The 22547-nt window shown below is 38.9% G+C and overlaps 1 protein-coding gene across 3 annotated transcripts in view; it reads right to left on the reverse strand.

Annotated features, from left to right (window-relative positions):
* LOC131427065 (uncharacterized) overlaps positions 1 to 22547 on the reverse strand; it is a 279078-nt gene that overhangs the window by 251061 nt on the left and 5470 nt on the right. For 2 of the 3 annotated variants that reach the window (XM_058589968.1, XM_058589970.1), the window contains exon 2: positions 412 to 2229. In XM_058589968.1, coding sequence (XP_058445951.1) covers positions 412 to 1642 — 1231 coding nt within the window. In that variant the 5' untranslated portion in view covers positions 1643 to 2229. The remainder of the gene's footprint in view (positions 1 to 411; positions 2230 to 22547) is intronic. The other variant, XM_058589969.1, reaches the window with a different exon arrangement.

Raw genomic sequence — 22547 nt, forward strand, 5'->3', positions numbered from 1 at the left:
TCTGGTGACGGTGGTTTTGCAAAAAAAAGTTCGGAATAGAAAAAAACCGCACGTTCAAGTAGGTATAAAGATTAGCAACAATGTTGGGACGGTCTGCAGCAGTCCGACATAATTTTGATAAGCGAAAAGTGTTTGTGTGTAACGCAGCACTGCGCAGCCTGCACATTCGCAAACGACGCCGATAACCCTTTTCCCAGGTTGAACCGATTCAATCGCCACTGCGTCACTGCCTAAGTCCAAATCGGAATATCTGATGACATCAGACAGTGCCATATTTTCGCCTAGTTGATGAATTAGAGTGACCAAGCGGCCATTGATGTTGGCTGATAAACAAATCGTTGAACAAATCAAACGAACTAGAAAAGGCTAGAAAGAAAGAAAGAAATAGAAACACTGAATTGGCCTACTTACTGAAATCACTTCGATCGTCGTGCGTTCCGTTGACGGTGCCATCGGGCAGCAGCTGCAGGTATCGGTTCTTGATGTAGAGCTGAATCTTGCGCGTTGCCCCGGTTATGTGCGACAGATTCGCCGATCGTTCATTGCGCTCTAGATTGGACGATTCGTCGCTGGTTCCTGCACCGGCACTGGCACTGGCGGTCCCGTTGCGGTACTGCGACTGCGGCTGCGGCTGCGGCTGCGACTGATGTTGTTGCGGGTGATGCTGATGCTGATTGTGATGATGAGGTGGATGATACTGACGATGGTGTCGTACCGATGGTCCTCGCCCTCGGCCTGTACCACCGACTGATGCCGCCGCCGTGAGACTGCCATTACCTGCTGTCAAATGGTGTTGCTGATGCCGATGACGATGTGGGCCGGCTCCGTAGGAAAATTCAGCCGGATCTGCCAGGGCGCTACGTTTCGGCCTAGGGGAGTACCGGTCCAGCGAGAAGTCAGAGATGATGGACTGATGGCCGTCTTCGTCACCAGTGGCGCTGGACGCGGAATTGAATACTGATTGATTGACGGCGCTCTGGTTGCCGCGGTCATTGACCCCGTTCTGTTGTTGTTGTTCGGTGTTTCTAGTCGGTGTCGCAGGTTTTTGGAAAAGAACACTGAAAACGGTCGAACTGTGCGTTATCTGCTCCGTTCGGGGGCGATAAGGTTTTTCGCTCCCGCTCGCAACGATGACATCGACGGCATTATCTAACTGCACTGACTGTGCTGCCAGAGCGACGTCGCCGCCGCCGGTCGTTTGTTGTTCATGTGATTTATTTTTATCGATCGGCTCTTCTATTGACGAGCCGGGAAAGTTATTTTCATGGCGACGTAAATTTAGCCTTTGGTTGTCGTTCACATTCGCACTACTGACATCGCGGCTGAGGACGGCCAACTTGCCGCGACCTCCAGTCTCCTCTTCTGACGGGTTGCCGTCCTTTCTCGTCATCATCGTGAAAATGCTCATCAAACGGCTCAGGTCACTGGCTTTTCGACTTTTGCCGGTCGCATTTTGCTGGACCGGACTAACTACGGCCACGGCCGGCATCGGTTCCGAGGGCAGATCGATCTCCGGAACGACGGGCAGCAGGGCCGGCAGCGGCTTCGGCATCGTTGCACAACACGGTGGCCATATAAATATCACCAATAGGAGGGCTCCCAGCAGGGCCAGGGCCCTCCGTCGAAGTCTTCCACTGATCATGAACAATTTTGCTGCTCAACAAAATAATGCCACTGTATTCGAGTGAAAAATAAATTACCAAAACCAAGAAAAAAAAACCACTCACGAATCTACGTTTTTTCCCCAACTTTCAACAGAAATACAAAGAATAAAACCCCCGTTTCTTCTCGCTCTCGGAAAACCTTCGGTATTCAGGTTATCATAAGACGGCAGTGATTTAGATGTACTTGATTTTCGCGCTTTCGGTAGCAGGACAGGAACGTCCCAAGTCGTTGACCACCCATTGCTCCCTCGACCGGGTTGCCGTCGTCGCCGTGCCGCTGTCACACTCGCGGATCAGATAATTTGTAGCACTGGTTTCTTCCGTTTCGTTCCGAGCACCTACAATATGTCACTGTTGACTCTAAGTTGACTTATCTTGCACGGAATTTTTTTTCTAATATTTTCGATACTTTTTTCACGCTTTTCGATTGGCTTTTTCTTTGCTTTCGGGGTTAGAGTACTCTTTCACTTTTAATCAGTATGTTTTGCACCGGATTTCTGTTTCATTATTTTCATGTGAGGGATGCCAAACACGACACCTTGTGGATTCTTTACCGTGCGATGATCTGGAAATAGATAAATTGAGAGAAGACGTTATTGTTCACGTTGACATTCATGGTGGGATTGCAGAAATTCTAAAAAAAGAATACCAATAAGGCGGCTTTCTGATACATTTTGATGCGCATACGTCTTACTTAACTATGGGGCGCCTTTTCAAAATTTACCCTCTGGGAAAGGGATAAATTTTTGATCGTTTATCGCTCTTGTTTTATTCAACGCATCAACAAAATTTTTTCTCCATGTCATCGACAATATAATCACCAATTTGTGATAGAATTTTCAGTAGTATGACAGAACCACAAATAATTCGAAATTAAAGTTTACTAAAATGTTTGATAAATAAGAAAGGTGGAAATTTGATGCTTCATTCATTTTAGCCTGCGTAGTTGCCTCGTTCATTTCAGACCATAATCGAGGTCCCAAATTCAATTCTAGTGTTCAGTTCTAAGATCCGGTTTCAGAATTCAAGACCAGATTTTATTTCATTTCCAGAATCGTCTAGAATCCAGGGCAGAATCGAGTTCCAGAATTCTGGAACTTAAACCGAATTTGAGAACTTGATTTTAAGCCTGGATTTTTGAACTTATATCTGGAACTGGTGTCAAGATTTTGATTCTAGACATGGACTCTAGAAATAAATTCGGGACTTGGATTAGAGATTTTGAAACAAAATTTTAAAATTGAAATTGAAGTTCAGACCAGAATGATGTTCCAAAAATCCTGTTCTGACTTCGGATTCAGGTTCAAAATTCGGAAACTGAGCTCTCTGTTCTGTCCGATCTGGTCGATCAGTCCTTCGGATCACCTCCCCCTTGATTTTGGGGAGGTATCCTCCAGAAGAACTCCTGTGACTTACAAGATGTTCCTGGAGCCTCTCCCGGATGATGAGATCTGCGGCTGGGACCTCCGATATATATCGTGGTGACTGTCTGCCCATGGCCGCTAGCTCATCAGCTCTTTCGTTCCCCGGGATCCCGCAATGCCCAGGAATCCAGTACACAGTGGTTTGGTCGTTGGTGTATTCCTGGATCGTCTGGACGAACGGATGCCGGCATCTTTCGGCCTCCAAGGCATTCCGGGGGTAGGCTCCGGTACAGGGTGAAGTTTGATCCCCACACCCCAATTCCGGTACCATAAACTGTTCGAGACCCGTCTGTGAAGTATGCAGGGATACCTGTGAACCGGTCAGCGCAGACTTGAAGGAAATTGCTTCTAACTTTTGCTGGAGGGGGTTTGGCTCCGAGGGAGAGTGCCAGGGAAGTGTGGGTCTTGGAAAGGTCTGATTGGTACCAGGGCCTTTTCCAAACCCGATGTAGGCGAGCCAGTTTGGGTAGGTTGCTTCCGGTGAAACTTTTGAACAACTTTCAGCTAGTTTCTGTAATAGGCAATCTTCCTCTCCGTGAGTTCTTTCTAGTCACCCCAGTGCTCGGCGGAATGTAATCCAAGCGGAGTACCAGCGGAATTGGTATACACCAGCTTTGATGCATGCGGCCACTGCTGGGGTGCTAGGAAGTAGGTTTGAGGCAATCCTGACAGCCCTATTGTAGGTGGGTGAGAGTATCTTGATTAGATTCTCTCTGCCCACCGCGGTCGCCTCTATCCCGTAGGTTAAGCGGCTCCATACCAGTGACTGGGCTAGAAGTAGCCCTTGGTGTCGATTCCACCTCGGGTGCCCAGTGCTTATAGTACGGATCAGTCTAAAACGTGACCCACAATCTTTTTTGACTAGACCAAAGTGGTGCGTGAAGTTCAGCTTCTGGTCGAAGTTGATACCAAGAATTCTGGGATGCTTCACGAATGGTACTTGGACTGTTCCTATTCTGATTGTGGAGTCGGTTTTCCTATGACCCCCTCGATAGAAGTGTGAGAGGATGCATTTGTTTGGGGCAATGTTGAATCCCACCCGGTTTGTCCAACGCAAAATAGCGTCGGCGGCTGGTTGGGTAACTTTCCTGGTTGCTATAGAGGAGTTTTTGGCACTGATATTCACAATGTCGTCAGCGTAAACGAAGATATATATTTTAGTTGGTAAGCAACTGAGCACGGAGTTCATTCCCACTAGGAAGAGGGTTACGGCTAGGACCGAACCCTGGGGACACAGTTGTTTGGGATAGAGATCCACCGATGCAGACTTGGAAGTTCCTCCCTTGGAGGAAGTCTTGGAAGAAGGTGCCCATTCGTCCAGTTGGCGAATGATTCCATCCCAGATCGCAGGTTCAGTGATCAGTTCTACAAACCAGATCCAGAATTCAATTCCTGTACTTAGAATACAATTCCCGAGTTCACGTTCTAGAATCTTGCATCAAAACTAAGTTTGAGAATTCAGTTCCAGAATCAAGATCTAGCATTCGGCTCCAAAATTTGGTTCCAGAACTACAGATTCAAAATTCAGTTTCTTTACAATGAAGAAACTGAACCATACGTTTTATTCGTATTCATGTCATCCGATTATGTCTCTGACATTACCCACCCGCCTTTTTTTTAGAATAAACTTGTTATTAGGATAGGTTTAAATGTTCTTAACAGACTCATACGATAGGTAAAGTTACTTTTTCTGGTATTTTTAAAATACTGTAACTGAAACTTGTTGCAAATTTTCTTGTTTATTCATTCATGAGAAACCAAGCAGTAAATTTACTGGTAACCATTAGTTAGTTTAGCAATAATTTTAAAACTACTGCTCTTCTGGATTTCGTCTTCTACCTTTCGGTACCTGGCAGTACAAACTACACCGCTTGAGCTACTTTGGGGTAAAAATTTGTTGCACTCAGTTTGAAAAGACTTTGTAACTTGATATTTGATTGATGGAATAATGTTTTTAAAGCATCGGAACCGGTATTGCGTTATTTCCAGTTCACTATCGTGTTGTGTTTGGTGCAGTTATTCAATTTAAGTTACATAAGTAATAAAATTCGAGCTTTTGATCACTGAAAACTCGAAAACACAACGTGAAGAAATCAAACCAGTTAAGTGTGTTTTTTTTTCTAATTTAATGTTGTTTTTTCAGTTTTACCCAGGGTTGTGTACAAGCTAAAGAAATTTGTGTGAAAATTGGAACTTTTAGGATTTCTCTTGCGTTTTGTCTTCGGATAATCAGTGCGTTAACAGTTCAAATTAAAGTACTATTGCAACCGATTAGTTTAACGTCAGCCTCTGACGTCAGACAATAGAATCAACACTTCTTAGATGGACAACATCCGTAATCTGAGCGTAATTCGAAATTGGATACTAAAGTGAACTACCCTAAAGTATATAGCTACGCAATATATTTTTTGTTATGCCTAAAATTTTATGTTTTTCTTAAAAAAACTGTTTTTAATCCACTTAGTGGTGTGATAACGCCTTTTTCTTTGATTGAAACAAACTCATTTAAATATTTTTTTTATAATTTTTAAGATAATTCCGGACATTAATTTTGGCTCATTTTTGACACCAATTTATTCAAGTTAATTCGAATAGTTCACAAAAGCATGTGTCAGTGCTTAAGTTAAATATTTAGAAACATTTTTCAACCCAAAAGTATCAATAACAATACATTTGAACGTGATCATAGGTCACTGAAATATTATAGCAGTTAGAAAATCTTTTGTGGATAACGCCACTTAAACGATTATATCTCTAAAACTAGAATTTTTTCCATTATGATATTCGAAATCGATTCTTAGCCCAATTTTTTGTCTCGAACGAGTCAAAAATTATTGTTATCGGTTAATCCATATACAAGAAATTTATGCCGTAATACCTCCGTAAGTGAAAGCCATTCGAACTTCAAACCTGTTTAAAGGACCAATAGTTGTTTCCAAACGAGCCTAAGGTTGTTGAAATCGATGCGCGAAGATTTCAACGCGTTTTGACGGTTACGTCACTTACACCATCATATCTCCCGAACCAGAAGTCACAACCATTTGATCTTTGTAAGTTTGTAGAAATGGGTTGAAAAAATCTGAGAAAATGTTAATAGGTGCACACATAGACATTTTCCGATCTCATCGAGCAGAATCAAATGGTATTTATCACTATGGGTCTCCAAGGCTCCGTTCGAAAGTCGGGTTTTTCAGCTATTCTAATACCTTTCTGTAGAGTAAGGCACAAAAAGATTCTTATCTAGACTTCAACTCGGCGCCATTCTATTTTCGATGCCGTTTCTAGTTTTCTTTTAATGAAACTTAACGCTGAAAACAAAGTAAGTATTTAATGTTTATAATCCTACTAAAATAACAGAAACAGTTACCGAATTTTAAACTAAACTTAACAAACCCCCGAACTAATTCCACTTTGTCGTGTGACCAAGGGGAGTACATTTCCAAAAAATAACCTATTCAGTCATGCAAAGTTGACTCTATTTAGTTCTTCAAGAATATAGCATAAAAGTGCTATATTTTGTCTTATGACTCAGACATAAACGTGGCACAACTTTCTCGGTCACCACAGATAGTTTTAGAAGACCAACACCATGTATTATACAGCAATATGAAGAGATTTTTCCATAGAAAAGTGTGGAAGTCATTTTTCCTCGGCGATCCTGAACGATGTCTGTTTAAGGGAACTAATTCCATCTTATATGATTTTCACTCAGAACACAATGTATCCTGGGCACCGGCGATAATCAGCTGGTCACATGTCAAATTGCAAAACTACTATAGATCTTAGCACCAACAGGAACAAATAATAGAGAATCGATTTCTTTCATTTTCGATTCTTGAAACTTCACTTGAATATCGACAGTTGACTGAAAAGGTAGGGGAAAGTATTATGAAGCGTCCCTGGTGGCCAAAACGCATCTCTTCCTTTTTCAAGCATTCAAGGCAGGTACAAATCTTTAAATAACAAGGGGAACGTGCCATTTGAGCCAATTTGTTCTGAAGTAAGCATTTTAACTGAATAAAACGTCTAATAGTTGATTGCTACTTAGCCCTAGTCTAATGGTTTACTGCGACTAGCTATAAGACTACTGAGGTATTACGTTTAGAGCAAGGAAAAAAACTGACAATGTGGTCGTTTTGAAAAATGTGTTTATATCGATCAATTTTAGTCTCGAACGCGCCTAAAATTATTGATATCGAATGAACCATATACAAGAAAATTGAGCGATATTGAGCTTTGCAGTTTACGTCACTAATGCCATTACACCACCGGAATCGTAAATGACAGCCATCCAAACTTCAAACCTGTTTAATGAACCAGTTAGTATAGTAGTTTCTAAATGAGCCTGAACATTGTTGAAATCGATTCAGCCATCTCTGAGAAAATTGAGCGGTAAAAGTTCATTTCATTGTCACTCGTGAGAAAATCAGTTCATGAGATTTTCTAAAAAGAAACTCAGAGACTGATCACACTTAATTCACGAAACAAACATCAACAAAACTCTAAACTGCGAAGATTACAAGTCTAGTATCTTTTTTGTCAGCGAAACTTGGTGACGAGTTTTCACCCACAGAAAAATCGCTAAAAATAAACGAAAGGGAGAAGAGTCTCCGATGATATTTCGATGCTGAATCTCCACTATGCTTGAGTTCAACACCGAAGTGATTCGGGCAAGATTTCATTATATCATATTTTTCATCAATGAAAAAAATCTCTACTGACTAAATTCAGAACCGAATCGCAACTGAGAAATAATGACTGCGATATTTTCGTATTTTTTATACATTCCAAATAGTCATCATAGGATGTTTCAATTCCAGCTGGTTACACAACACTTCATATTCAGATTAAATGCTATAAAACGTTATTTAGCCTGAATTTGATTTATAGAAGTAACAGGAGCGCAGCATTGTGCATATTTCAAACACAACAGCAGGCGTAGTATTTGAATAGCGCTCCTGTTACTTCTGCGTGCGTTACTCAAGCTAAATTGCCTGAAAATTTTAATCAGCTGCATAACATGCTTTGTGATTGTTTTTATCATAATTATAACTATTATTTATCACAGCACTTGCCAATTTTAATAATTATATTACTCCACCACCAGGGTAGTGCCGAATAAACTCCAAATACATCACCACTATTGATTCACTTATGAACCTCCCTACACACACTGAACATTATCAGAAAGGTTCCGATACTGTTCTTTGGCGAATTTATTCAGAGGTTGAGATATAACGCCTATGAAAATCCTTTACCAAAAATCTTCTGCTCAAGAATATTATTCAGTGTGCAAACGTTTTTTTTCTTGAATATCATCGAGGAGAATGTTCTCTAGTGCACTTTTAGAACTAATTTTCTGCCATGTGAGATTTAGTTTTAGTGAGAATCGCGTTGTCAAAAATCAGTACCGAAGTTTTCTGCAGTGAGTTTTCTGATCGACGATATTTTGTCCGAAAATCACTTGTGAAAAGTCTCGATTTTTGAAATTTTGATTTTTTCCCACAACTACCAAGAATAGAGTTTTTTTCAAAATTTGTTATTTTACAAGACAGAACATCTTTAAAACTTGATCGCGACGTTGCAGACCTTACCCATGTTTAATTTGGTTCAAATTTCGCATAGAAACTTTTCTTAAACTACCCAATTATTTGAACAGTATCGCTATCGAACATTTGACATGACCCCGAATATTGGCAGCCCAATGATCACTCTTCTAGCGCCACCAACTATTACGCTCGGACAGCCATATCGTAGTACGAAAAGATTCTTTCCCTCGAAAAAGAATTGTGGAAATCATTTCCTGAACGATGTTTGTGTATTGCGCATGAACTTAAGGAGAGGGGGAACGGGTATAGTCGATGCCTTTTACGCAGCCCGCCTGGGTTCGATTCCCAACCCCGCACATAGGGTCAGAAAGTTTTTCTGGCCCGAAGAGGCGAATGACCTTTAGGTTAAAACCTCTATAATCGAAACAAAAACAAAACTTAAGGAAACTAATTCCTTATTATATGCTTTTCAATTAGAACTCAATGTACCTTGGAAACATACCACAATCAGCTCGTTCGCTACGGTAAGCTATGCGAGAAACTGGACAAGAAGACTTATAGATATTTCCAAGCACCACGGAACGACTACTACTCAGAGGATACCAATCGAGAACATTGAAAAGTATCTTCTAGTGAGTAATAAATTACAAGCAATGTACATCAAGGTACGTATGTTGCCGCAAACAAGCGGAAAAAGAGGCCAGACAAAAATGAAACAAAAAATCTCTTATCGATGCTTTCTAGAACGAAAACCGTGCAACAACAGTGATTATGAATCAATGGACGAGAACACGACCTGTGAACCAATAAGCAGGAGATTTCCTATACACAACGTTCGCTGACGTACAAAACGGGCAGCATTCGGTTCTTCAATAGATTCTCTTCAAATCAAAGCTCAGTTTAACTACTTTCAGTTGATCACTTGAAATATCAGGTGTACAACTTTGCTTCCGCCGTTTCCCAATAGGTGGCTATACCGGCTGATGCTGGTCAAAATACATAAATGATAATGCCTTTAAAAGGAGTGTGTACAGTGCCTAACGAATTGTCTTCGCCGTTTCAGTGACAGTTGTTCTTGTTTTCGTATTATTCTCGCTCGAAAATGTCTGTTTATGTGCCTTATTCTTGCCATTTGCGGGAAGTTTTACTTTTCTGTTACAATTCGAAAAAAATGCAGCTGAAGCGCATCGAATGCTCCCAGAAACTTACGGTGATGCTGCTCTGAGTAAAAGGACGTGTCGGGAGTGGTTTCAACGTTTCAAAAATGGTGATTTTGATGTCGAAGACAAACATGGTGGTGGAAGAGAAAAAAACTTCAAAGATAAACAACTAGAAGCATTACTTGCCGAATCGTTGGGAGTGAGTCAGCAAGCCATTTCAAAACGTCTCAAGGCCCTGGGCATGATTGAGAAAGAAGGAAACTGGGTGCCGTACGAGTTGAAACCGAGCGCCGTCTATTAGTATGTGAGCAACTGCTTCAAAGACAAAATCGTAAGGGGTTTTTACATCGAATCGTAAGCGGTGATGAAAAGTGGGTTCGATACGATAATCTTAAACGCATAAAATCTTGGGGAAAGCCCGGGCCTGCTACTTTGTCGAAGGCAAAACCGAATATTCACGGCGCCAAGGTTATGATTTGTATTTAGTAGGCTCGGTGTGATTTACTACGAGCTCTTAAAACCGGGTGAAACCATCACAGGAGATCGCTACCGAACGCAACTGATGAGCCATAGTCGCGCGCTAAAAGAAAAGCAGCCACAATATCAAGAACGACATGACAAAGTCATCCTTCAACACGACAATGCACAGCCTCACGTAGCAAAAATGGTCAAAAAGTATCTGGAAACGATGAAATGGGAAGTCTTGCCCCACCCGCCGTATTCCCAAGATGTCGTCCCTTCTGACTTCCACCTATTCCTTTCAATGGCATACGGCCTGGTAGATCAACATTTTCAATCCTCAGTCGCCTACAAAGAAGTTTAAATATTTTCAGTGATTATCTGTCAAAATGGAAAATTAAACCAAATGCAGCAAAAACGCAATTAATTATCTTTCCTCACAAGCCAAGAGCTTCTTTTCTAAAACCAAACAATAATCACATTCTCAAATTGAATGGCTTGGAATTGACATGGTCTGATCAAGCTAAATACTTAGGTTTAACGTATGACAAAAAACTCACTTTCAAGGATCACATTGAAGGAATCCAGGCAAAGTGTAATAAATATATTAAATGTTTATATCCTCTTATAAACAGAAATTCTAAGCTCTGTCTAAAAAACAAATTGTTAATTTATAAACAAATTTTCAGACCAGCCATGCTTTATGCGGTACCAATTTGGTCAAGCTGTTGTTCCACCAGGAAGAAAACGCTTCAAAGGATTCAGAATAAAATTCTGAAAATGATTCTGAAGCGTCCTCCCTGGTTTAGTACAAATGAGTTACACAGACTCACAAATATAGAACCATTAGATGTAATGTCACATAATATTATAAGCAAATTCCGACAAAAATCGATGCAATCTTCAATTGAATCGATTCGCTCTCTGTATTAGTTAGTAAGTTAGTATATAAGTTCCTTTTCCCCATTACACAATACAAGTAGGTTTAGAATTTTCCCTACACAAAAATCTCAGAATTGCGGAAGCAAATGATGTCTTCATGGTAATAACCAAATCATATATATAACAGGGCTGAAAAGTCACCACTTGTGGCTGAACACCCAATTTAAATCTTAATAATTTAATTTTAACTCATATTCCAATAAATAGTTATTTTAAAAAAAAAAAAAAAAAAAAAAACATTTTCAATCCTACGAAGAGTTGGAAAAATTGATTGCTTCATGGATAGCGACAAAAGAGGACTCCTTTTTTCGAGCCGGGTTCCGAAAATTGCCGGAAAGATGGGAGAAAGTTGTCGCTTGCGACGGACAATACTTTGATTAATACATCTGTAAGCACTTTTTCGCAATAAAGCTTTTAATTTTGGAAAAACGTAGTGTGAGAGCGGCTCTTTCAGTAGTGTGAGAGCGGCCCTCAAATGAGGTTCATGTAAACATTCGAATTAGTTCGAGATAATATATGAAAGACAAACTGGATAGCTGAAATATCTATTACAGAATACACATAAGTTAATAGTTTCCTCCTTACTCTATTTATAATTCTATTCATTCGAACTTGCTTACTGCCAACAGTGAAGACAATGAAGCAGCTAGTCTACTTGACACTTGAAACTGAGTAAACAAAACTTCAAATGACTAGGTACGATTATTCAACTGACGATGAATTCTGGGAGCTTCACTTGAAAATGGCAGCAAATGTCAAATGAGTTTGTATCGATATGCTGACGGTCAGTGGTCATAAATTTCATTTTCATCTGATATTATTCGATTGAAAATTAAATTCTACCGCACTGAACAAGTTACAGAAAACGTGCTTGAACCGAACAATTTCAACGTGGTTAAAGCCGGGGTAAAAAAAAAATTGCAGGATCACGTCTGTGACTGAATCCATAGTTCAGATGTAGTGCACTAGTCTTCTAAGCCAAAATTTGACATATGTTAATGGAGCTTTGAATTAAAAGGAGTTTTCAGGTCAGGATTTACGATTGTCGCCTCAGAATCAAATAACATTCGAAAAGAAAACCTGAAAAATAGTGCACTATAAATAAATAGAACAAAGAAAGGTTTTGTTGTTTATATTCGGGGAGTTACGCATAGCAGTTTGTTACGACAGACTTCGTTGCTGTCTTTTAAGGGGAAATTTACAATCTTAGAAGAGCGATCATTGTTGCAAAATGCAAAAACAGTTTTCTTCGCAGTCGTTGAGCGGAAATTCAAAACAAACTGATGTTTTCTTCCTTGAAGATTCATCAAACAGTAACGGAGGAATCTGCTTTAGCGTTTTCCAGCAATGACTATTTTTCTGAAATTGTAAGTAGAACCTTAATATACTGGAACACTCCATTCTGTTGATTCAATTTAGATATGAGTTTCAAAAGTTCTTGACACTCAAACTCGGTGGGCTCTATTTGACTGGACATTGTGTGACATTAGTTGTTCTACTGAGAACTTGTAAGGTATGATCGTGGTAGTTTAAATTTGCTCAGGCCATTTAATTGATTAAGCACTGTTTAAACACTCAGAAAAAATTCTGTGATTTCACATCTTATAAGATGCACAGAAATGGAGTTAACATCAATTTACGTTCATAAAAGTGTACATGAAATTTATCGTAATGAAAAAATAAACACTGATAGCGAGAGCGGCGACTTGAACCGAGATTTATTGTATCACCAAGTACAACTTTTAGTCGCCTGAGCCAAAGAAGCAAGTGGATTCATACAGTCGCACTTGCTAGTCGAATGGAAACTACAATTGGAAACAGTAAAATTCAATCTCATGACTGAATATTTCATTACAAATGGATTTTTCTTTCATTTAACAAATCTTTATGAACTGCATCGTTTGAGAAATTAGGTCACCTGTAAAATTCAAATCCGCAGCCGTAAAGTTTTATTTCAACCAATCTTCGGAGAATTTGCTTTATTGGAGTCAAAATTAATAAACATATATTTTTAGGCCACTTCTGAAACACAAACAATCAATTTGAAGGCCACCCGGCGACTCTTCCGAAAAACAACACTGTATAATTGGATGAAAGCGAATTCTACTTCATTAGCACCTTCAATCGGGACTGCGTCAATGTGTGCCAGAACAGGCGGAAAACAAACAAAATTTCGCAACATTTCTAAAACGCTTTTGCTAAATTGGTTCGAATTAGCAACAAGTATAAACAGCTAACACTCACACTCTCGTGCACTCAATCCCTCGCCTCCTGCAAACTTCGACACGAGAGAGCTGATCTATATTAGCAAGGGTCATTGGCACATAAATGTACTTGCGTTTTCAATTTATCAACAGTACGCCATAGACCCCTCCTCCCCCTGCCTATCCCCCCCCCCCCTCGCGGAACCACACCAAAAGCAACTACTTTCCGTACTGTCGTGAGAGCCAGCCCCTTCCTCCGGTCAGACCAATCAGCGAAGAGCCGTGTGACAACTTACGACGGTAATTGCGTTTCGCCGATCGGTTCCCGACACCAAACTGACAGACAACCGACGACGAAAAACGAATACCGACGCAACGATAATGCGGCATCGTGATAAAACAATATCCCCTCTCTCTTCCTATCCGTTCTCAAACCACTAGCACCTAACCAAACAAGCGAAATTCATTCAAACACGCAGATTTTTTTTTATTTTGGTTCGAACGAAAATTCCCACCACCGCCACCACACACTTGCCGACCCATTCGGAAAAGGGGAAATCTGTTTTCATGTGACTGAAGTGGAAGGAGGATCAAAAGGCTTACCAGGTTGCTAAGCTGAAGTGTGTGAGCGATTAGTGTGCTCGAAGATTTTTTTTTACAAATTGAGTTCATAAAAATGTCCGACTTTATGGACTAGCTAATTCATGGGCAGGCTTCAGTTTGAGTGATAGTTCTCGTAACCTTCCTGCTATTTGTGTTGGATGATATTTTGCACGGCTAACGTCAATGTCGACCAGCTAGCTTTGGCCGACCGGTCGTGATTCGTGATGTCGGAGTAATTTGGCAATTTGATTGCCACTGGCGGCGATGTTGGAAGTGTCAATTGAAACCGAAAAACAATCAGAGCATAACGTCACCTATTTTTGTGTTGATTTTATATTTGGAAGGAATTGAATGGTGTCCATAAAGTTTCTGGTAGCTCGAAATAAGTAATTGTTGGTTGAAATTCTCAATCTGTTCGTATAAAGTGTATTTAAACTTTCTCTGCAGAAAAGTAATAGAACGACTTATGAAACCGATTTTTGATCGGAACTCTGGAGAGCCCTAGTATTATATACCGTTCGACTCAGTTCGACGAGATGGGAAATTGTCTGTGTGTTTGTAATTGAAGGCTACTATTGAGTTTTGAATCAAGTTCGAAGATCAATTGGCTGTCACTTCTGGTTTCGGAGATATAATGGTATAAGTGACGTAACCGACAAACGCATCGGCACTAAGCAAATGTCTACACAGAAAATAAAAAAAGTACCTATTATATGACATCTCACCGTCCCAAAATTCACTCGGTGAAAGAATGGCTCGAAACTTAATGCAGCAACCGATTCCTATCGAAAAACTGATTCTAATTTTTCTCATATTAAACAAGAAGCGATTCCCATCTTTGTTTGTTATATTTTTATTTTCGTTAGCTATGCCCTTGTGAATATTAATGTGTAGTGACGTGAATATTAAAAGAGAACTAGCATTTTACTAGAACAATTTCGCATTATCTACGGTTCATCGAAAGAGCATTTTTCAACGTGAATACGTTTTACATTACTATGGGGCGCCATTTCAAAACGTACATTCTGGTAAAGTGATCAGTTTTTGATCGTAAATATCTCTTGTTGTATCTAACTTATCAACGAAATTTTTTTTTCATGCCACCGGAAATATGATCAACAATTTATAATAAAATTTTCAATTGCATGACATAGACACCAATATTTCTAAATTTAAGTTTTATTAAATGCACTGTATTAACGAGTATTAAAGAGGAAAACTTAACAGTTTTGAGGAAATAAGTGACATTTAATTTCTCCGGGTATAAAAAATTAACACTTGATATACATATTTCGTTCATTCTCGCCAGCGCAATTGACTGAGCAAGAAAGGGAAGCAAGTGCATCTCATTTCGGTTGATTTTTTTTCCAGAGCTCAGTTCCAGAATCAAGTTCCAGTATCAAAAACTCAGTTTCCAAATATAGTCACGGTTTCAGGTTCAGAACTCTGTTCCAGGTACGGAATCCAGTCCCAGAACAAAGCATTTAGTTCCACGTTTCAGTTTTAGCGTTCCAGCGTTGTATATTCAAGGGTAATTACAATGAGAAGCATCGGCTCTTTTCAGAACCTCCACTATTTTTCGTAAAAAAATACTACGATGTTATCTTCCTTTGGTATTAGCAGAGCGGCGATTGTTATGTTGGCTTTGTACGCTGTTGCCAGTGTTCGCTATTATGATTATTATAATTTATTACATCACCAACACCTATGCATGATCGTTTCCATTGAAGCGAAATACACCAAAAAGTGCACAACGACGGAAAAATTTTACAAATAAGCTATGAATTACAAAAGAGCTATTGGAAATATTCATCTGTTCAAATATGCAAATTGGACGTAACATTAATCAGCTTGATAAACCGTTCGCAGGGCGAAAACGGGTGCTAATGAAACCAATATTTAGCTGTTTTGCGTTCAAGAAAAAATCATTGTGTGTATTGGTCAGTGCGATAAAATTTAATTTTCAATCGAATATTTTGGATGAAAATAAAATTTATGGCCATTAACTGTCAGCATATCCCTTCTCATTAATTTGACTTTTGCTGTCATACTCATATGAAGCTCTTAGAATTCATCGTCAATTGAATGATCGTGCCTAGTCATTTGAAGTTGTGCTTGTTCAGTTTCAAGTGCCAAGTAGTCTACCTGTTTCATTGTCTTCGCTGTTGGTAGTGAGCAAGTTTGAATGAATAGACATGAACATCAGCACGACAACCAAAATTCTCTCCGGCAGAATTAGAAATAGAGGGTGGCGGTTCTCATTTGAATTCTCGATTATCACCAGCAAGTTCAAATCGATAATTTTCGACTCTTTGAAACGTGATGAGATGTGTTCCAAAATATTAAAAATGAAAACAGAAACTTTCCTTGGCGGATTTTGATTTCCGGTTCCGTAAGTAGCGATCCGAAGCTCAAAATGGAACTCAGGCGATCCATTTTTTTCGGTTTTCAATTGCTCCAATAATGCACACTTATATTTACTTCCAATGGTTATTTTTCTTTTTTCGAGGTAGTCCTCGAACATTTCACCGAAGAATCGACTTCATGGCCTCATACCGACGTCAGACCATTATTGGGTAATCTTTCCGTTCTCTGGCGTTCTCTGGCGTATAATAACGGATCTTGGTTTCGTGAACAATTTCCAACCGACACCAAATGCTCAACCGAATCTAATCACCATAACCGAAAATGCATCCGAAATGTGCTCGCGTTTATCTTTTTAGTTCTGAGTATGCATGTTTAGCACACAGCAGCAGGATATTTTTTCTATCTGCGGAATCGAAACCACTATTTCACGGTGAAATCTATATTCATCCATCTTTTGCCTCGCAAAAATGTTTAAAAAAAATGAAAATCAGTATGTATTTCTCATTTAGAAAGGTTATGCAATCACTGCGAAAATCGACTTCAGAACAGTAGTTGGGAGGGCATAGTATAATATGAATTTCAAACTATCATTTGAGGCGACGACGTGAAAACTGTGACTATGTGGAACTGTGCTGAAGATTGCTTCAAAATATGGGTCTTGTTTATTTATTTATTTATTTATTTATTTATTATTATTGTGTCCATCGGATACAAGATCTAAATGGACAATTAGAGTGGGAAAAAACCCATTTGAGTTGAACTGTTCGTTTGTCATTTTCAAACGGGCGCAAAAACCACTATCTTTTCAAAAACATAAACGAAAGTAATGAAACACAATGTAACTTAAAACTAGTATCACAAATGTCACTAATATCTTAAAAATTCAAATCACAGTGGATCGTTTCAGTTTTTTCGCGAAATGACTAGATGATTCACCAAACTCGAAAAGATCCTCAACAGCGGTGAAAGTTCGAATGGAAGCAGTAATTGGTTCATTAAAGCCAAAACGAGTCCTGTGAAATCTCTGCTGAAGCAGTGATGTATTCCGCAGTGTCCTATTCGGTATCCGAAAATATACTTCAGAGCGTAATTCAGGAGCATCAATTTCCCCATTGATCAGTTTTGCAATTAATAATGCTTGTTGGATTTTTCGGCGCCGATGAAGCGTATCGATTCCTAATAGTTGACATCTATCCTGATATGGGGGCAGATTAGCAGGATTTTGCCAAGGTAAGTTTCGTAATGCCAGACGAACGAATCGTTTTTGAACTCTCTCAATGCGTATGCTCCACGAAAGTTGATAAGGAATCCAAACTACTGAAACATTCTCTAGAATAGGCCGGACAAGTGAACAATACAAAGCTTTCAAGCAGTGAGGATCTCTAAAATCCTTGGCGATTTTACTGATAAAGCCCAATTGACATGATGCTTTTGAGATTATCTGTGATCGTTGTAAATCAAATGATAATTTTTCATCTAGCAGTATTCCCAAATAGCGAACCTGGGTAACTCTAGTCAAGACTGAGCCATCGATGCGATAGTCAAATTTAACAGGTCTCAGGGTACGGTGAAACGTGATCACCTGACATTTTGCGACGTTGATTATAAGTTTGTTTCGACTGCACCAATCTACGAACGATTCAAGTGCATTTTGCAACCGCCAACAATCCTCCACAGTGCGAATAACGAGGTACAATTTCAGGTCGTCTGCATATGTCAGTTTGCAATCAGTTCCCAAAGCAAATGAGACATCGTTGAAATATAACACGAAAAGCAAAGGTCCTAAATTACTGCCTTGGGGAACTCCTGAGTTGTTGGAGAAAAGTGATGATGAACTGTTGCTCAATTTTACTCGTAGAACTCTCCCGGAGAGATATGAGCTCAACCAGGACACAAGATGGGCGGAAAATCCGAGACGAGATAATTTGCTAAGCAGTATTGTGTGGTCAATTTTGTCGAAAGCAGCTTTTAGATCCGTGTAAATGACATCCATCTGAGCTTTAGCTTCCATGCTGGCAATACACTTTCAAGTAAGTGTTAGCAGATTTGTTGCAACTGATCTTCCTGGCATGAATCCATGTTGATCGAATGATATATAATTCCTTGCTCGATCTAATATAGCACTACTCACAATAATCTCGAAAAGTTTCGACGAAGCGGAAAGATTAGTTATGCCACGATAGTTCACAACATTACGACGATCGCCATCTTTGAATATTGGGCAAATGTAGGATTGTTTCCATATCCGTGGGAATTTATCTTGCTCAAATGATCGAGTGAAAATAACACTTAGTGGTCCAGCTAAAGCGTCAATACAGCGACGTAAAATAACAGCAGGTAAGCCATCGGGCCCAGGAGAAAATGAACTTTTCAGTTTTTTGGCAGCGCATTGGACCATCTGCGGGGTAACGATGAAAGTGTTTAAGTTTATCATGTCATGGGCTCCCCATCTGGGTACGTGCCTGGGCTTATGGTTGGTCCCCTAGTTCACACAATTTATCAATGTACTAGAGTTTGTAGATATACGGTAGAGTAGGAAAATCATGTCAGCTTTATTCGTATTCACGTCAACCAGTTATGTCTCTGACAGTACCCACCCGTCTTTTATGGTTGATTCTTTGGCTGTACAATTATTTATTTCGACGGAAAAAAATATCTCAATTATTTTTTTGAGATGCTTCAATGTTTTACAATGTTGATAACATTTTTCTCATATGCATTATGAGCAGAATACCGGTGAAAATGGTATCCGCCCATATGAAACGAACGACACTTAAGACAAATTCCTGTTAGCTGCAACTAGGATGAGTTCTACATACGTTTCACCTGTTGGAAATGAGTATGATGTGATGGTTTAACTGATACCTTGAACGGTTTAGTTTAGCTCGATTTTCAAGGCAGTGCATAGAATCGAGAATTTTTTCCGATTGTAGAGGAAGATGACCACTAGCTTAAAAAACTTCATAACTGAAACTAAAATTAAGATTCCTTATAAGATGTTTAAAAATACTATATATTCGGTTTTGAGATCTTTTAGAATACATCTGGTTCAATCACCACTTAGCAAGCTGAGGAACACGCTCATACAAGACTGATGGAAGACAGGTAAGCGATTAGAAGACCAAATTCGTAGATGATGTGTGTTATTCAACACGCAAAAAGTGTTCAGATTCAGCAGCATACCCCTGAGCAAAGAAAACAATTTACCACCTGTAGCCTGAGCCGATTATAGTATGCGTGACTTTTCACACACCCAAACTGTGTGACGGGCGTTTATCGACTGGGGAAATGGTTAATTGAAAAGCAAAACAAAACAAAAAAAAACACCAAAGTGAATGCTTCATTAGTACGTTATTAAATTGTCCGACCGAAACGCCGCGAAGATTGTAAATTTTCGACGGTGCCACATAAATCATGGTCACAAATTCGTCGTAAGTCCTATACCTTCCTTTCAGCGTCGCCTCAATGAGCACTTTTTATGAGCATCAATATAAATAAGTATGAAAAAATGTTTTCAGCAGGCTTCGCATTTTCAACGGTTTGTGCAGTTCTCCAGTAATATTTGTGGTTTTCTTTTTTTGGGTTATGAGTGTTGTTTACAAAATTTGTTACATTTTGATGCTGCAAATAATCATTTTGTTATCGAAGTCGGCTGCGCTTGATAACAGGTTGTCTTTTACGATTCGATGAAATCAGTAAGCTTTTCCAAAATAAGAATAATTCCAAAAGAATGCTGTTGACTGGAAAATCAACAATCACAACGAGTCTTACTAACTTTTTGGTTCGTGTATCAGCCCTTTCAAAAGCACGTAAGATGGACGTTGGACGAGCCACAAAAACATTAAAAAAATGAATAAAATGTACAGGCCTAATGGAAAAAAACTCTGGCTATAATATCATGGTGGTCAATGATTGCGAGTATTTTTGCATGAGTAATAATCGTTCAGTCGAAAATATCAAGTTGAAAAAAGACCATCATTACACAACAAACACGTCTTTTGTCACTAATTTGACACTCAAGCTCCTTCGGTGAATTTGTGAATTTGTTCGCCGAGTATGTTTCTGGTAAAGTGAAGAACGAAAACTTCTTCAAACTGCTCGACAACAAGGAATACAGGACTGCATCTTATGCATCTCGAATCGAGATTCTCGAAACGATTATTTTCTAATGTCGTTTTCGTTTTCAAATTGCACTACACCGGTGTAGCGAAAGCTCCACCTAAACCGTTCGTTTTTACCAATTGCACTACACCAGTGCTACACTTTTTCTGCACCGATACCATCGGTGTAGCACTCATCAAAAGTTTGGTGTAGCTCTGTGCAATGGAATCGTGTATTGTAGTCAATGGTTACTGTTTATGTTTTCGTCATTTTTGTTCATTTATTCATGCCTCAGTGTAGCACTGCACCGGTGTAGTGCAAATTAAAAACGAAAACGCCATAAGTCGAGTCGATTTAACTGTGACATAACGTATCGCTTTCGACCACGTGATCGGGATCCCAACAATGTGGTACTAGAAATGTCAAATTAAGCAAATAAACTCATATACAAAGCAATCGTGAAGAAATGAAACTTTTTGAATTATAGTTCGGATATTTTCGATGGAATTCGTTATTTAAATCAATTTCCAATCTGTTAGAAAAAAATAAAGAATTTTTCAAGTGCCTGCTTGTTTTTAATCTACACAGTTAAAATATCCGAAATTTGAATATAACGGAATCTCAATGCTGACTTAAGAAAACGAAGACGAAAATCTGTATTCGACATAATTTTCCATTAAAAGTATCATAAATTTCCGAAAAATTTATTCGCCTGGTCATATTATAATTATTTTCCATCAATTTTCTATGCAGCGTAAACTTTGAAATAGATGGATGCTTTTTGTTACAGCTGATTCAATGGAATTTAACCGGTTTCTTTCTAACTGTGAACGCTCAAGTGACAAATTAGAGATATCATCTATATTTGGAAAATGTTTGGCAAAGTTTTTCAATTTACTTGAGTTTGAAAGATTGTTTATGCTGGAACATTAAAAATTATATTAATAAAAACCTGAGCTGAAACGGTGGATTTTATTACCATTCTTGCATTTCCTCTTACACTTCACTCACAGATCGTCTCATACATCAGGTCCCACACAAAAACCAACTCACAAAATGAGAAAGACTTGCATTTGGTCAGCATTATTTGTGCGGTACAATATATTTATCGTCAATAAGTCATACTTTAATATAAATGCACCGTAACAATTCTAGAAGTGAAGCGGTAAAAGTTGCAAAATTCTCACAATCAACTAATGCGAACGATTATCCATCTTAGGAAGTGTGCAAGAAGCATGTCAGATTTATTCGTATTCCCTTCCTCCAGTTATGTCTCTGATATTACCCACATGCCTATTTTAAATTTAAAAATGTGTTGATAGTTTGGATCTATTTGATCATTATAATGCCTTTCTGGAAAAGGCGTTGAAAAAAAAAATTCCGAAAGTTATTGTAAAATGAAATTTTAGTCTAATTTTCAACAAAGTCATGCCATTTTTTACAAATAATTAAATTTGAATGAAACTTTTCCATATCTATATCTATAAAAAAAATCTAAGTGGAACTCGATGGAACTTTTTTTTAGGCCTTTTCATTAGTTTTAGTTATTGAATTATGACAAACTAGTTTTCTAATCATAACTTGTTTCAAGTTATTTTGTTATACAAACTTTGTTTGGAATAATTGTAGAAAATATAAAATCCCAAAAATTTGTAAAAGGTAATGCATAGGTTTATACTTTTTTGGAAAAGTTATACATCATTTTACCTATTTTTACCTAGGAAACCTTGTACCGAAGCGAAATATGCAACTTAATGCCAACTTTTACAATTATTCCTAATCCAATTTATTTTCCAATGAGAATATCCTGAATACTATTCGTGTGCATCATTTTCACTATAGCCATGCTGAAACCATGAATGGTTGAAAAACGGAGGACGTCACGCATCTGCTGTTTCTGTAACTCACTTTTGTAGTGAGCGTAGAGATGGGCAATTCGCTCCTGAGGTATTCTAGTGAATCGAAACAGCTCTTTTCAAAAGAACCGCAGCTCACCAGTTCACCGCACTGGTAAGCAGAGATGCCAGGCTCACAGATTAATCTGTGTTTCACAGATTTTCAACCTTTTGCACAG

The sequence above is a fragment of the Malaya genurostris genome, chromosome 2, assembly GCF_030247185.1.
Source record: "Malaya genurostris strain Urasoe2022 chromosome 2, Malgen_1.1, whole genome shotgun sequence".
Taxonomy (NCBI): Eukaryota; Metazoa; Arthropoda; class Insecta; order Diptera; family Culicidae; genus Malaya; species Malaya genurostris.